Source organism: Aethalodelphis obliquidens, unplaced genomic scaffold (assembly GCF_003676395.1).
Source record: "Aethalodelphis obliquidens isolate GAN/ISIS:26980383/991018 unplaced genomic scaffold, ASM367639v1 scaffold6, whole genome shotgun sequence".
Taxonomy (NCBI): domain Eukaryota; kingdom Metazoa; phylum Chordata; class Mammalia; order Artiodactyla; family Delphinidae; genus Aethalodelphis; species Aethalodelphis obliquidens.
In genome coordinates, this window is record NW_020837950.1 from 62,893,375 (window position 1) to 62,911,316 (window position 17,942).

The following is a 17,942-nucleotide window of genomic DNA, read 5'->3' on the forward strand; positions in this document are numbered from 1 at the left end:
GGTTCCTTGGGAAGGGGCTAGGTGTGGGACTGGGCAAGGAGGGCTGGAGCCAAATCCACAGGAAGATGGGGCTGCTTTGGGTTCATAGATGGGACCACAGTTGGAGGGCCTGCCACTGGTGTGCAGGCCTGCCTCCTCATTTTTGGGCTCCACTAAGGCTTTGCAACCTCCTACCTGGATTCCAGTGCTCCCACAAAGGCATTTTTGTCTATGGATGCCTGCCAAATATTTGTTTCTGTGGAGAGACATGGGCTGGGGACCTCCTATTCTGCCATACTGCTGATATCATTCCTCTTTTAAAATAACTATTAAACATATTCTGTAACAGAGATCAAAACTTCATTCAACTTAAGTAAGTTTTACTATAATAAGTAATACTCTGGGGGGAAAAGGTAGAGAAATATTCAGAATTAGGCCAGATTATAAATTTATCATTTTAATAGACAATGTAATAAATACAAATGATGGATTATTACTGAATATTCAATACCTCTAAACTGAGTATAAAAGCAATAATTATAAGCAAGCTACTGTAATAGCTGCATAGTTAGTATGAAAAAAATGATCTTATGAACATCCTATTTAACTGCCAGAAACAAGAAACTTAAAATAAAATGGTACAGTACTGTATCTTTTCTTCCTGAAGAAATTAGTTTTCAAAAATAATCTTGAAAAGAAATTCTATTTGGTGCTAAAAAGTCTTTTTTCAACATAAGATATAATTATGAGTCCTATAAAAACTAAAAAATCTCAAAAATTGTATGAATTCTGAAAATCCAAAAGAATAACTTACTTTATTTCAAGTTGTTTGATTTTATTTTCTGCTGTCTTAAGTCTTAGCTGAAGATCATCTTTTGAACGTTCTGCAGCCAGGCATCTTTGGTGCATTTCTTCTAGTTTTCTGTAATCATTTTCATTTATTCTGCCTTCAAGGTAAATCTGCAGAAGAGGCTTATATGTATATTACTTTGCACAAGGAAATTATCTTAAGAAATTATACAGTTTAGAAACTGAAATAAATGATGAGAAATAAAAACTCATGATCATGTGTTCATCTGTCCCATTATAACATCAGAATGTATCAATAATTAATTTTGGTTGTTTCACATTTACAAAATAAAATGCTGAAAACTGACATATAAAGTAATTGCTTATTTTTTGAAATTATTCAGGCTCATTATACTATTCAAATAGTTTTAATAAATGCTAGAAAGAAATATAAAATAGCTGAAATTAAAAAAATACTCTAAATGTTACCACTTGGAGACAACTGCTTTGATTCTTTGATGACCACTTTTAAGACAATTCTGTATTGCAATATTCAAAAGTACAGACACATACTGTGGTGCGATGAGTAGAACTATCTGAAAGTGAGTCCAGAATCTCTAGGTTAACCAGACAACGATCTAGCTGAAATGGGGGTTTCCCCTTCCCTAGCAGAAGTGGTTGTATTCAAGCTCTGCTTCCTGTGAGACTGGGCTTCCACCTATGACAGAGAGGCTGTAGCATCCCATGAACTGCAAGGTCTCCAGGTGCTAGGCAGTTCACATTTTCAGACACACCCTACACACAGGTACCCTCCAATCCAGAATGCTTGGCCAAGTAACCTGTGTTTTCTCCCACTGACAAGACTGCTTTGTCACTCCTGCTCTACAAAAAGACAGAGTATCAAAATGTCAATGTCCTGCTACTAAAATACAGATCTATACTGCAGGACCAGCAGTATTTTGAATATAGCATACTTGTCTGTGGAACAGTGGGAGAAGAGAAAGCTGTGACTTCTCTTTACCTGTTGCCTTTAGTCTTGTAGGTTTTACATTTCCCCAATAAAGCCTATTCCTTAACCTATGCCATGTGATATTAAAAAAATTCATCCCAAACCCTGATGGCAGGTCCAATCTAAATGGGACCTAGCCCTATTCCATAACAGAGGGAAACTCAGAAGGGATCAACCTTGTAGGAGTGGTGACCATGAATGGCCTACCCTGAACATAATACGTATATTTCTTTTTTTCTTCCCCCACAAATGGGATTATATACTATATTCTCCTTTGTAAATTACTCTTTTATTATCTGATGTTGTCATAATCTTTTATATCAATAATACAGATATAACACATGTTTTTTTATAACACACAGCTCTTCTTTGAAAATCAAACTCTGACTCTACCATTTACTATTTTTTTAACATTGGGTAAATTACTTAACCTCTCTATGAAAGTTCCTAATGCAGCACCTAAAACACAATTTGACTTGCTGAATCAAATTTAGCTCTTCTTCTCCCCAAGGTATTTTAAAAGAGTGGGATATTTACTGCTAAATAAAAAGAGTTATCTAAGTAAGAAGTAAATTTCAAACTATAGACTTCTTGCAATATTCGTTCTCAAATGTCACTGGGGTAAATATTCTTTCCTAACTGTGATTAAAACTCTGTGTTTTTAAAAAGGTAAAAATCATAGCATTTTATAATTTTTTTGGTTATATATACTTTTTATATTTATAGATGGCCTACACCCAATAAGAGTTGGCAGAAAATTTAAAAAGAAGACAAAATAAAATTTAATATTGGGATGAGGTCTAAGCAAGGAATACAGTTACTTTGTAAAATTTATACCTTTAAGTAAAAAGTTCAAATAATGTGGCCACTCTTGTTAAGAAATGTATACAGGCAATACCAGTACTTAAATGCAGATTCTGAAAATATTCCAAGCAAATAAAAGCACTCACCAGGAGAATACTTATAATATAGGGGTTGCTAGTAGATAGTATGATGAAAGCAGACAGTAATGCTGAATACTTGCAGTTGGGTTTTAGGTAGTTATTTTTTCCTTTTTCTCTTTACCTTTTCTAGTTCTTCTTCCACTGCTTTTTTCTCCCTAATGCCTCGTTCTATTTGGCCTTGTTTTTCAGCACACTCCTATAAATTCAAATCATGTTGTAAATAAATATATTTGTAAAACCTTAAGAAAAATGGGGAAAAACAGAAAGGAAGATGATATGTTCATAATAAGAATACCACACTTACCCTATTTGTATAGCAGGACCATATTGATTATTAGGGGAAAAAAACAAAAACGAAAAACTCAAATCTTTAAAGAACTACCTATCTCAGGATTTCAGAGATCACCTCTGGCATAGAACGCCAAGAAGTTCTAAGTAAACATACTAGATGGAAAACAGAGGCTGAGGGATTCTGGGGAGAAAAAAATAAATGAGACCCCTTTCTCATATTACAGTTTTCCTTTTCATATACTCTTACCACATATTTTAAAAGGTAACATAGAACTAGACAGTGACACAACACCATAGGATAACCTATGGCCTAAAAGATGCATGGGTATAGAAATTCTAGAACAGTTAATTTTCTTTTGCAAAACTTATAAGCAGCCAGTAGACATAGTAAAAATGTTTCATTAACATGAACATAAAACATTTCTGACTCGAAAGGTTTTAATCAGTAAAAATCAAACAAGCATATCAATACTCAATAAATTTAAAATTTTGCAAATGAAACTAAAACTAAGAACAATCATTATAACGACTGGCTCTTCACAGCTATTTGTTTTTCTCTATTTATTTTTGAGAATGGGTGTGGTTATTTTCTACTATTATGCGCTGGATGAACCTGCTCTGCTGACAGTACAGTGCTAATATTCAATTATCTTTACCATAACTTTATTTTACAGAAATACTATATAACAACATGTTTTTCAAGTTCAAAATAAGCTTCTAAATTATGATCCCAAATTAATGAACTCTGATTATAAAAAAGATCTTTAAACCTACGCTGTAAATAAGATTATTAATCTAAATTTATCTTTTATTAAGATAGAACTGTTAGTGTATAAGATATACAACTTTATTTTTTTTAACATCTTTATTGGAGTGTAACTGCTTTACAGTGGTGTGTTAGTTTCTGCTGTATAACAAGGTGAATCAGCTATACATATACATATAACCCCATATACCCTCCCTCTTGCGTTTCCCTCCCACTCTCCCTATTCCACCCCTCTAGGTGAACACAGAGCACCAAGGTGATCTCCCTGTGCTATGTGGCTGCTTCCCACTAGCTATCTATTTTACATTTGGTGGTGTATATATGTCCATGCCACTCTCTCACTTCATCCCAGCTTACCCTTCCCCCTCCCCGTGTCCTCAAGTCCATTCTCTAAGGCTACATCTTTATTCCTGTCCTGACCCTAGGTTCTTCAGAACCATGTTTCTTTTATTTTTTAGATTCCATATATATGAGTTAGCATATGGTATTAATTTTTCTCTTTCTGACATACTTCACTCTGTATGACAGTCTCTACGTTCATTCACCTCACTACAAATAACTCAATTTTGTTTCTTTTTATGGCTGAGTAACATTCCATTGTATATATGTGCTACATCTTCATTATCCATTCATCTGTCAATGGACACTTAGGTTGCTTCCACGTCCTGGCTATTGTAAATAGTGCTGCAATGAATATTGTGCTACCTGACTCTTTTTGAATTATGGTTTCCTCAGGGTAAGTGCACAGTAGTAGGATTGCTGGGTCATATGGTAGTTCTATTTGCAGTTTTTTAAGTAACCTCCATACTGTTCTCCATAGTGGCTGTATCAATTTACATTCCCACCAACAGTGCAAGAGTGTTCCCCTTTCTCCACACCCTCTCCAGCATTTATTGTTTCTAGATTTTTTGATGATGGCCATTCTGACTGGTCTGAGGTGACCCCTCATTGTAGTTTTGATTTGCATTTCTCTAATGATGAGTGATGTTGAGCATCCTTTTATGTACTTGTTGGCAAGCTGTACATCTTCTTTGGAGAAATGTCTATTTAGGTCTTCTGCCCATTTTTGGATTGGGTTGTTTTTTGATATTGAGGTGATGAGCTGCTTGTATATTTTGGAGATTAATCATTCGTCAGCTGCTTCATTGGCAAATATTTTCTCTCATTCTCAGGGTTGTCTTTTCGTCTTGTGTATGGTTTCCTTTGCTGTGCAAAAGCTTTGAAGTTTCATTAGGTCCCATTTGTTTATTTTTGCTTTTATTTCCATTCCTCTAGGAGGTAGGTCAAAAAGGATCTTGCTGTGATCTATGTCATAGAGTGTTCTGCCTATATTTTCCTCTAAGAGTTTTATAGTGTCTGTCCTAACATTTAGGTCTTTAATCCATTTTGAGTTTATTTTTGTGTATGGTGTTAGGGAGTGTTGTAGCTTCATTCTTTTACATGCAGCTGTCCAGTTTTCCCAGCACCACTTATTGAAGAGGTTGTCTTCTCCACTGTATATTATCTTTATCAAAGATAAGGTGATCATATGTACGTGGGTTTATCTCTGGGCATTCTATCCTGTTCCATTGATGTATACTTCTGTTTTTTGTTTTTTTTTTTGCGGTACGCGGGCCTCTCACTGTTGTGGCCTCTCCCGTTGCGGAGCACAGGCTCCGGACGCGCAGGCCCAGTGGCCATGGCTCACGGGCCCAGCCGCTCCGCGGCATGTGGGATCCTCCCGGACCGGGGCACGAACCTGTGTCCCCTGCATCAGCAGGCGGACTCTCAACCACTGCGCCACCAGGGAAGCCCTATACTTCTGTTTTTGTGCCAGTACCATACGGTCTTCTTTACTGTAGCTTTGTACTATAGTCTGAAGTCAGGAAGCCTAAGTCCTCCAGCTCTGTTTTCCTTTCTCAAGATTGCTTTGGCTATTTGGGGTCTTTTCTATTTCCATACACATTGTGAAACTTTTTGTTCTAGTTCTGTGAAAAATGCCATTGGTACTTTGACAGGGACTGCATTCAATCTGTAGATTGCTTGGGGTAGTAGAGTCATTTTCATAATGTTGATTCTTCCAGTCCAAGGACATGGTATATCGAGACTCTGGGAGGGCTCACGCCAAGGAGTACTTCCCAGAACTTCTGCTGCCAGTGTCCTTGTCCACACGGTGAGCCACAGCCATCCCTCGCCTCTGCTGAAGACCCTCCAACACTAGCAGATCTTTCGCAAGGACGTGAGCCTCTGTCAACATCTGGCACTGTCATCCCTACCCAGAACCATAGCCAGAGGCCTCAGGATATGACCACAGTATATCTGGCAGGAGCAGTGGAAGGCTCCTTTCCTGACACCCAAGGTGGCTTGAATAGCATGCCACAGAGGTGTTTATCCAGTGAACAACCTATAGTCAGAAAACATATCTTCAGTAGTCTGTGTTTGAAAACATTAATATTCAAATGCAACAATATTGTATTGGTTTTCAATGTCTGGCTTTTTCTTGTAACCAGTGAGTCATCAAGGCTTGCAGTCCTTGCAGAGAAGTACACTAAAGATTAAGAATACTAAAGTTGTATCATCACATCGCAGCGTTCTTCATCAAGATGCATCAGAAATATATCTACACATGGAACAACTCCTACGGAACACCTACTGAATGCTGGAAGAAGACCTCAGACCTCCAAAAAGGCAAGAAACTCCCCACATACCTGGGTAGGGCAAAAGAAAAAAGAATAAACAGAAACAAAAGAACAGGGACGGGACCTGCACCAGTGGGAGGGAGCTGTGAAGGAGGAAAAGTTTCCATACACTAGGAAGCCCCTTCCCGGGCAGAGACTGCAGGTGGCAGAGGGGGAAATCTTTGGAACCATGGAGGAGAGCACAGCAACAGGGGTGCGGAGGGCAAAGCGGGGAGATTCCTGCAGAGGATCGGTGCCGACCAGCACTCACCAGCCCGAGAGGCTTGTCTGCTCACACGCTGGGGCGGGCGGGGCAGAGAGCTGAGGCTCGGGCTTTGGTCGGAGCACAGGGGGCGGACTGGCGGTGTGAACACAGCCTGAAGGGGTTAGTGCACCACGGCTAGCCCTAGCCGGGAGGGAGTCCGGGGAAAAGTCTGGACCTGCTGAAGAGGCAAGAGACTTTTTCTTCCCTCTTTGTTTCCTGGTGTGCGAGGAGAGGGGATTAAGAGCGCTGGTTAAAGGAGCTCCAGAAACAGGCGCCAGCTGCGGCTACCAGCATGGACCCCAGAGAGGGGCATTAGACGCTAAGGCTGCTGCTGCCGCCGCCAAAAACCCTGTGTGCAAGCACAGGTCACTCTCCACAACTCCCTTCCGGGGAGCCTGTGCAGCCCGCCACTGCCAGGGTCCCATGATCCAGGGACAACTTCCCTGGGAGAACACATGGTGCGCCTCAGGCTGGTGCAACGTCACACTGGCCTCTGCTGCCTCAGGTTCGCCCCGCACTCCGTACCCCTCCCTCCCCCCAGCCTGAGTGAGCCAGGGCCCCCGAATCAACAGCTCCTTTAACCCTGTCGTGTCTGAGCGAAGAACTGATGCCCTCCGGCAACCTACACGCAGAGGCAGGGCCAAATCCAATGCTGAACACCGGGAGCTGTGTGAACAAAGAAGAGAAAGGGAAATCTCTCCCAGCAGCCTCAGAAGCAGCGGATTAAATCTCCACAATCAACTTGATGTACCCTGCATCTGTGAAATACCTGAATAGACAACGAATCATCCCAAATTGAGGAGGTGGACTTTGAGAGCAAGATTTATTATTTTTTCCTCTTTTCCTCTTTTTCTGGGTGTGTATGTGTATGCTTCTGTGTGAGATTTCATCTGTATAGCTTTGCTTTCACCATTTGCCCTAGGGTTCTATCTGTCCATTTTTTTTGGCTTTTTTTTTTTTAATTTTACCTTACTTTATTTTATTTTCTTTTATCTTCTTTCTTTCTTTCTTCCTTCCTCCCTCCCTCCCTACGTCCCTCCCTTCCTTTATTTCTTTCTACTTGTTCTCCCTTTTATTCTGAGCCATGTGGATGAAAGGCTCTTCGTGCTGCAGCCAGGAGTCAGTGCTGTGCCTCTGAGGTGGGAGAGCCAATTTCAGGACACTTGTCCACAAGAGACCTCCCAGCTCCATAAAATATCAAACGGCAAAAATCTCTCACAGATCTCCATCTCAACACCAACACCCAGCTTCAGTCAACGACCAGCAAGCTACAGTGCTGGACACCCTATGCCAAACAACTAGCAAGACAGGAACACAACCCCACCCATTAGCAGAGAGGCTGCCTAAAATCATAATAAGGCCACAGACACCCCAAAACACACCACCAGACATGGACCTGCCCACCAGAAAGACAAGATCCAGCCTCATCCACCAGAACACAGGCACTAGTCCCCTCCACCAGGAAGCCTACAAAACCCACTGAACCAACCTTAGCCACTGGGGACAGACATCAAAAAATACGGGAACTATGAACCTGCAGCCTGCAAAAAGGAGACCCCAAACACAGTAAGATAAGAAAAATGAGAAGACACAAAAGCACACAGCAGATGAAGGAGCAAGTTAAAACCCACCAGACCTAACAAATGAGGAAAAAGGCAGTCTACCTGAAAAAGAACTCAGAATGATGATAGTAAAGATGATCCAAAATCCTGGAAATAGAATAGAGAAAATGCAAGGAACATTTAACAAGGACCAAGAAGAACTAAAGAGGAAACAAGCAATGATGAACAACACAATAAATGAAATTAAACATACTCTAGAAGGGATCAATAGCAGAATAACTGAGGCAAAAGAACGGATAAGTGGAAGCTAAAATAGTGGAATTAACTAATGAAGAGCAGAATAAAGAAAAAAGAATGAAAAGAACTGAGGACAGTCTCACAGACCTCTGGGACAACATTAAATGCATGAACATTCGAATTATAGGGGTTCCAGAAGAAGAAAAGAAAAAGAAAGGGACTGAGAAAATATTTGAAGAGATTACAGTTGAAAACTTCCCTAATATGGGAAAGGAAATAGTTAATCAAGTCCAAGAAGCACAGAGATTCCCATACAGGATAAATCCAAGGAGAATCAGGCCAAGACACATATTAATCAAACTATCAAAAATTAACTACAAAGAAAACATACTAAAAGCAGCAAGGGAAAAACAACAAATAACACACAAGGGAATCCCCGTAAGGTTAACAGCTGATCTTTCAGCAGAAATTCTGCAAGCCAGAAGGGACTGGCAGGACATATTTAAAGTGATGAAGGAGAAAAACCTACAACCAAGATTACTCTACCCAGCAAGGATTTCATACAGATTTGATGGAGAAATTAAAACCTTTACAGACAAGCAGAAGCTGAGAGAGTTCAGCACCACCAAACCACCTTTACAACAAATGCTAAAGGATCTTTTCTAGGCAAGAAACACAAGAAAAGGAAAAGACCTATAATAACAAACCCAACACAAGTTTTCTTAATTGTTTCTTCCCATTTTCTCATGGGAATAGGAAAATACATATCGATAATTACCTTAAATGTAAATGGATTAAATGCTCCCACCAAAAGACACAGACTGGCTGAATGGATACAAAAACAAGACCTATATATATGCTGTCTACAAGACACACACTTCAGACCTAGGGACACATACAGACTGAAAGTGAGGAGATGGAAAAAGATATTCCATGAAAATGGAAACCAAAAGAAAGCTGGAGTAAAATTCTCATATCAGACAAAATAGACTTTAAAATAAAGACTATTACAAGAGACAAAGAAGGACACTACATAATGATCAAGGGATTGATCCAAGAAGAAGATATAACAATTGTAAATATTTATGCACCCAACATAGGAGCACCTCAATACATAAGGCAAATACTAACAGCCATAAAAGGGGAAATCGACAGTAACACATTCATAGTAGCAGACTTTAACACCTCACTTTCACCAATAGACAGATCATCCAAAATGAAAATAAATAGGGAAACACAAGCTTTAAATAATACATTAAACAAGATGGACTTAATTGATATTTATAGGCCATTCTGCCCCTAAACAAGAGAATGCACATTTTTCTCAAGTGCTCATGGAACATTCTCCAGGATAGATCATATCATGGGTCACAAATGAAGCCTTGGTGAATTTAAGAAAACTGAAAGTGTATCAAGTATCTTTTCTGACCACAATGCTATGAGACTAGATATCAATTACAGGAAAAGACCTGTAAAAAATACAAACACATGGAGGCAAAACAATACACTACTTAATAACGAAGTGATCACTGAGGAAATCAAAGAGGAAATCAAAACATACCTAGAAACAAATGACAATGGAGACACAACGACCCAAAACCTATGGGATGCAGCAAAAGCAGTTCTAAGAGGGAAGTTTATAGCAATACAATCCTACTTTAAGAAACAGGAAATATCTCGAACAAACAACCTAACCTTGCACCTAAAGCAATTAGAGAAAGAAGAACAAAAAACCCCAAAGTTAGAAGAAGGAAAGAAATCATAAAGATCAGATCAAAAATAAATGAAAAAGAAATGAAGGAAATGATACCAAAGATCAATAAAAGTAAAAGCTGGTTCTCTGAGAAGAAAAACAAAATTGATCAACAATTAGCCAGACTCATCAAGAAAAAAAGGGAGAAGACTCCAATCAATAGAATTAGAAATGTAAAAGGAGAAGTAACAACTGACACTGCAGAAATACAAAAGATCATGAGAGATTACTACAAGCAACTGTATACCAGTAAAATGGACAACCTGGAAGAAATGGACAAATTCTTAAAAATGCAAAATCTGCCAAGCCTGAATCAGGAAGAAAGAGAAAATATGAACAGACCAATCACAAGCACTGAAATTGAAACTGTGATTAAAAATCATCCAACAAACAAAAGTCCAGGACAACACGGCTTCACAGGCGAATTCTATCAAACATTTAGAGAAGAGCTAACGCCTATCCTTATCAAACTGTTCCAAAATATAGCAGAGGGAGGAACACTCCCAAACTCATTCCACGAGGCCACCATCACCCGGATACCAAAACCAGACAAGGATGTCACCAAGAAAGAAAAGTACAGGCCAATATCACTGATGAACATAGATGCAAAAATCCTCAACAAAATACTAGCAAACAGAATCCAACAGCACATTAAAAGGATCATACACCATGATCAAGTGGGGTTTATTCCAGGAATGCAAGGATTCTTCAATACATGCAAATCAGTCAATGTGATACACTATATTAACAAATTGAAGAGAAAAACCATATGGTCATCTCAATAGATGCAGAGAAAGCTTTCGACAAAATTCAACACCCATTTATGATAAAAACCCTGCAGAAAGTAGGCATAGAGGGAACTTTCCTCAACACAATAAAGGCCATATATGAAAAACCCACAGCCAACATTGTCGTCAGTGGTGAAAAACTGAAAGCATTTCCACTAACATTAGGAACAAGACAAAGTTGCCCACTCTCACCACTCTTATAAAACATAGTTTTGGAAGTTTTCCACAGCCATCAGAGAAGGAAAGGAAATAAAAGGAATCCAAATCGGAAAAGAAGAAGTAAAGCTGTCACTGTTTGCAGATGACATGATACTATACATAGAGAATCCTAAAAATGCTACCAGAAAACTATTAGAGCTAATCAATGAATTTAGTAAAGTAGCAGGATACAAAATTAATGCACAGAAATCTCTTGCATTCCTATACAGTAATGATGAAAAATCTGAAAGTGAAATCAAGAAAACACTCCCATTTACCATTGCAAAAAAAGAATAAAATATCTACGAATAAACCTACCTAAGGAGACAAAAGAGCTGTATGCAGAAAATTATAACACTGATGAAAGAAATTAAGGACGACACAAATAGATGGAGAGATATACCATGTTCCTGGATTGGAAGAATCAACACTGTGAAAATGACTCTACTACCCAAAGCAATCTACAGATTGAATGTAATCCCTATCAAACTACCAATGGCATTTTTCACAGAACTAGAACAAAAAATTTCACAATTTGTATGGAAACACAAAAGACCGCGAATAGCCAAAACAATCTTGAAAACGAAAAACAGAGCTGGAGGAATCAGGCTCCCTGACTTCAGATTATACAATAAAGCTACAGTAATCAAGACAGTATGATACTGGCACAGAAACAGAAATATAGATCAATGGAACAGGATAGAAAGCCCAGAGATAAATCCACGCATATATGGTCACCTTATCTTTGATAAAGGAGGCAGGAATGTACAGTGGAGAAAGGACAGCCTCTTCAATAAGTGGTGCTGGGAAAACTGGACAGGTACATCTAGAAGTATGAGATTAGATCACTCCCTAACACCATACACAATAATAAGCTCAAAATGGATTAAAGACCTAAATATAAGGCCAGACACAATCAAACTCTTAGAGGAAAACATAGGCAGAACACTCTATGACATAAAGCACAGCAAGATCCTTTTTGACCCACCTCCTAGAGAAATGGAAATAAAAATAAACAAACGGGACCTAATGAAACTGCAAAGCTTTTACACAGCAAAGGAAACCATAAAGAAGACCAAAAGACAACCCTCAGAATGGGAGAAAATATTTGCAAATGAAGCATCTGACAAAGGATTAATCTCCAAAATTTACAAGCAGCTCATGCAGCTCAATAACAAAAAAACAAACAACCCAATCCAAAAATGGGCAGAGACCTAAATAGACATTTCTCCAAAGAAGATATGCAGACTGCCAACAAACACTGGAAAGAATGCTCAACATCATTAATCATTAGAGAAATGCAAATCAAAACTACAATGAGATATCATCTCACACCAGTCAGAATGGCCATCATCAAAAAATCTACAAACAATAATGCTGGAGACGGTGTGGAGAAAAGGGAACCCTCTTGCACTGCTGGTGGGAATGTGAATTGGTACAGCCACTATGGAGAACAGTATGGAGGTTCCTTAAAAAACTGCAAATAGAACTACCATATGACCCAGCAATCCCACTACTAGGCATATACCCTGAGAAAACCATAATTCAAAAAGAGTCATGTACCAAAATGCTCATTGCAGCTCTATTTACAATAGCCAGGAGATGGAAACAACCTAAGTGTCCATTATTGGATGAATGGATAAAGAAGACGTGGCACATACATACAATGCAATATTACTCAGCCATAAAAAGAAATGAAATTGAACTATTTATAAGGCGGTGGATGGACCTACAGTCTGTCATACAGAGTGACGTAAGTCAGAAAGAGAAAGACAAATACCGTATGCTGACACATATATATAGAATAAGAAAAAAAAATTCATGAAGAACCTAGCGGTAAGACAGGAATAAAGACACAGACCTACTAGAGAATGGACTTGCGGATATGGGGAGAGGGAAGCGTAAGCTGTGACAAAGTGAGAGAGTGGCATGGACATATATACACTACAAACATAAAATAGATAGCTAGTGGGAAGCAGCTGCACAGCACAGGGAGATCAGCTCGGTGCTTTGTGACCACCTAGAGGGGTGGGATAGGGAGGTTGGGAGGGAGGGAGATGCAAGAGGAAAGAGATATGGGAACGTATGTATATGTATAACTGATTCACTTTGTTATAAAGCAGAAACTAACACACCATTGTAAAGCAATTATACTCCAATAAAGATGTAAAAAAAAAAGGAACATGGTGTATCACTCCATCAGTTTTTATCATCTTTAATTTTTTTCCATCAGTGTCTTATAGTTTTCCGCATACAGGTCTTTTGTCTCCTTAGATAGGTTTATTCCTAGGTATTTTATTCTTTTTGTTGCAATGGCAAATGGGAGTGTTTCCTTAATTTCTCTTTCAGATTTTTCATCATTAGTGTATAGGAATGCAAGAGATTTTTGTGCATTAATTTTGTATCCTGCTATTTTACCAAATTCATTGATTAGCTCTAGTAGATTACTGGTAGAATCTTTAGGATTCTCTGTGTATGGTATCATGTCATCTGCAAACAGTGACAGCTTTACTTCTTCTTTTCCAATTAGGATTTCTTTTATTTCTTTTTCTTCTCTGATGGCTGTGGCTAAAACTTCCAAAACTATGTTGAATAATAGTGGTGAGAGTGGGCACCCTTGTCTTGTTCCTGATCTTAGTGGAAATGCTTTCAGTTTTTCACCATTGAGAGCAATGTTGGCTGTGGGTTTGTCATATATGGCCTTTATTATGTTGAATTAAGTTCCGTCTATGTCTACTTTCTGGAGCGTTTTTAACATAAACTGATGTTGAATTCTGTCAAAAGCTTTTTCTGAATCTATTGAGATGATGATAAGGTTTTTCTCCTTCAATTTGTTAATATGGTGTAACACATTGATTGCTTTGTGTATATTGAAGAATCCTTGCATTTCTGGGATAAACCCCACTTGATCATGGTGTATGATCCTTTTAATGTGCTGTTGGATTCTGTTTGCTAGTATTTTGTTGAGGATTTTTGCATCTATGTTCATCAGTGATATTGGCCTAGAGTTTTCCCTCTGTGTGACAACTTTGTCTGGTTTTGGTATCAGGGTGATGGTGGCCTCATAGAATGTGTTTGGGAGTGTTCCTCCCTCTGCGATAGTTTGGAAGAGTTTGATAAGGACAGGTGTTAGCTCTTCTCTAAATATTTGATAGAATTCACCTGTGAAGCCATCTGGTCCTGGGCTTTTGTGTGTTGGAAGATTTTTAATCACTGTCTCAATTTCAGTGCTTGTGATTGGTCTGTTTATATTTTCCTTCTTCCTGGTTTAGTCTCGGAAGACTGTGTTTTTCTAAGCCTTTGTCCACTTCCTCCAGGTTGTCCATTTTATTGGCATATAGTTGCTTGTAGTTGTCTCTCATGATCGTTTTGTATTTCTAGTGTCAGTTGTTACTTCTCCTTTTTCATTTCTAATTCTATTGATTTGAGTCTTCTCCCTTTTTTTCTTGATGAGTCTGGGTAATGGTTTATCAATTTATCTTCTGAAAGAACCAGCTTTAGATTTATTGATCTTTGCTATTGCTTGCTTCTTTTCCTTTTCATTTATTACTGATCCGATCTTTATGATTTCTTTCCTTCTGGTAACTTTGGGGGTTTTTTGGTTCTTCTTTTAGTGCTTTAGGTGTAAGGTTAGGTTGTTTATTTGAGATGCTTCTTGTTTGTTGAGGTATAAAAACTTCCCTCTTAGAACTGCTTTTGTTGCATCCCATAGGATTTGGGCCATCATGTTTTTATTGTTATTTGTTTCTAGGTATTTTTTGATTTTCTCTTTGATTTCTTCAGTGATCTCTTGGTTATTTAGTAGCGTATTGTTTACCCTCCACGTGTTTGTATTTTTTACAGATTTTTTCCTGTAATTGATATCTAGTCTCATAGCGTTGTGGTCTGAAGATATACTTGATATGATGTCACTTTTCTTCAATTTAGCAAGGCTTGATTTGTGTGTGACCCAAGATATGATCTATCCTGGAGAATGTTCCATGAGCACCTGAGAAGAAAGTGTATTTTGTTGGTTTTGGATGGAATGTCCTGTAAATATCAATTAAGTCCATCGTGTTTAATGTATCATTTAGAGCTTGTGTTTCATTATTTTCATTTTGGATGATCTATCCATTGTTGAAAGTGGGGTGTTAAAGTACCCTTCTATTATTGTGTTACTGTCAATTTCCCCTTTTATGGCTGTTAGCATTTGCCTTATGTATTGAGGTGCTCCTATGTTTGGGTGCATAAATATTTACAATTGTTATTTCTTCTTCTTGGATTGATCCCTTGATCATTACGTAGCATCTGTCTTTGTCTCTTGTAATAGTCTTTATTTTAAAGTCTATTTTGTCTGATATGAGAATTGCTACTCCAGCTTTCTTTTGATTTCCATTTGCATTGAATATCTTTTTCCATCTCCTCACTTTCAGTCTGTATGTGTCCCTAGGTCTGAAGTGCGTCTCCTGTAGACAGAATATATACGGGTCTTGTTTTATTATCCTTTTGGGCAGTCTGTGTTTTGATTGGAGCACTTAATCCATTTATATTTAAGGTAGTCCTCGATATGTATGTTCCCATTACCATTTTCTTAATTGTTTTGAGTTTGTTATTGTAGGTATTTTCCTTGTCTTCTTTTTCCTGCCTAGAGAAGTTCCTTTAGCATTTGTTGTAAAGCTGGTTTGCTGGTGCTGAACTCTCTTAAATTTCGCTTGGCTGTAAAGGTTTTAATTTCTCCGTCAAATCTGAATGAGATCCTTGCTGGGTAGAGTAATCTTGGTTGTAGGTTTTTCCCTTTCATCACTTTAAATATATCCTGCCACTCCCTTCTAGCTTGCAGAGTTTTGGCTGAAAGATCAGCTGTTCACCTTATGGAGATTCCCTTGTATGTTATTTGTTGATTTTCCCTTGCTTCTTTTAGTATTTTTTCTTTGTATTTAATTTTTGACAGTTTGATTAATATGTGTCTTGGCGTGTTTCGCCTTGGATTTATCCTGTATGGAACTCTGCCTTTCCTGGACTTGCTTGACTATTTCCTTTACCATATTAGGAAAGCTTTCAACTATAATCACTTCAAATATTTTCTTAGTCTCTTTATTTTTCTCTTCTTCTTCTGGCACCCCTAAAATTCGAATGTTCGTGCATTTACTGTTGTCCCAGATGTCTGTGATCCTGTCCTCAATTCTTTTTATTCTTTATTCTTTAGTTTGTTCTGCAGTAGTTATTTCCACTCTTTTATCTTTCAAGTCAGTTATCCGTTCTTCTGCCTCAGTTATTGTGCTATTGATTCCTTCCAGAGAATTTTTAATTTCATTTATTGTGTTGTTCCTCATTGTCTGTTTGCTGTTTAGTTCTTCTAGGTCCTCGTTAAACGTTTCTTGTATTTTCTCCATTCTATTTTGAAGATTTTGGATCATCTTTACTATCATTACTCTGAATTCTTTTTCAGGTAGACTGCCTATTTTCTCTTCATTTGTTTGGTCTGGTGGATTTTTACGTTGCTCCTTCATCTGCTGTGAATTTCTCTGTCTTCTCATTTTGCTTAACTTACTGCGTTTGGGGTCTCCTTTTCACAGGCTGCAGGTTTGTAGTTCCTGTTGTTTTTGGTGTCTGCTCCCAGTGGGTAAGGTTGGTTCAGTGGCTTGTGTAGGCTTTCTGGTGGAGGGGATTGGTGCCTGTGTTCTGGCGGATGAGCCTGGATGTTGCATTTCTCATGGGCAGGACCATGTCTATTGGTATGTTTTGGGGTTTCTGTGAACTTATGATTTTAGGCAGCCTCCCTGCTAATGTGTGGGGTTGTGTTCCTCTCTTGCAAGTTTTTTGGCATAGGGTGACTAGCACTGTAGCTTGCTGGTCGTTGAGTGGAGCTGGGTCTTATGTTGAGGTGGAGATCTCTGGGAGAGCTTTCAACATTTGATATTACGTGGGGCCGGGAGGTCTCTGGTGGTCCAATGTCCTGACCTCAGCTCTCCCACGTCAGAGGCTCAGGCCTGACACCCAGCCTGAGCACCAAGACCCTGTCAGCTACAGGGCTCAGAAGAAAAGGAAGAAAAAATAAAATAAAATAAAGTTATTAAAATAAAAGATAAGGAAAATAGTTTTTAAAACAAAAAAATAAAAAAGTAATAAAAGAAAAAGAAAGAAGAGAACCAATCCAAAAAACAAATCCACCAATGATAACAAGCGCTAAAAACTATCCAAAAAAAAAAATGGACAGATAGAACTCTAGGACAAATGGTAAAAGCAAAGCTGTACAGAGAAAATCTCACCAAGAAGCATGCACCTACACATTCATGGAAAGAGAAAAAGGAAAATACACACACACACACACATATATAAAGGAAGAGAGCAACCAAATCAATAAACAAATCTAGCAATGATAATAAGCTCTAAATGCTAAACTAAGATAAACATAAAACTAGAGACAAATTAGATGCAGAAAGCAAATCCCAAGTCTACAATTGCTCCCGAAGTCCACCGCCTCAATTTTGGGATGATTCGATGTCTATTCAGGTATTCCACAGATGCAGGTACATCAAGTTGATTGTGGAGATTTAATCTGCTGCTCCTGAGGCTGCTGGGAGAAAGTTCCCTTTCTCTTCTTTGTTCGCACAGCTCCTGACGTTCAGGTTTGGGTGTGGCCCCGCCTCTGCATGTAGGTCGCGCTCTGACATGTTTTTTGCCCAGACAGGATGGGGTTAAAGTAGCAGCTGATTCGGGGGCTC

At 38.6% G+C, this 17,942-nt stretch overlaps 1 protein-coding gene across 7 annotated transcripts in view; it reads right to left on the reverse strand.

Annotated features, from left to right (window-relative positions):
* The window catches only part of SCLT1 (sodium channel and clathrin linker 1), a 259,944-nt gene that overhangs the window by 83,262 nt on the left and 158,740 nt on the right, over positions 1-17,942 (reverse strand). For all 7 annotated transcript variants that reach the window (XR_003432283.1, XR_003432284.1, XM_027103710.1 and 4 more), the window contains 2 exons: positions 2,843-2,917; positions 794-939 (listed from right to left, as the gene is read on the reverse strand). Coding sequence is in view for 5 of the 7 variants with exons in the window: in XM_027103710.1 (XP_026959511.1) it covers positions 794-939; positions 2,843-2,917 (221 nt within the window). In the remaining 2 variants the exon portion in view is untranslated. The remainder of the gene's footprint in view (positions 1-793; positions 940-2,842; positions 2,918-17,942) is intronic.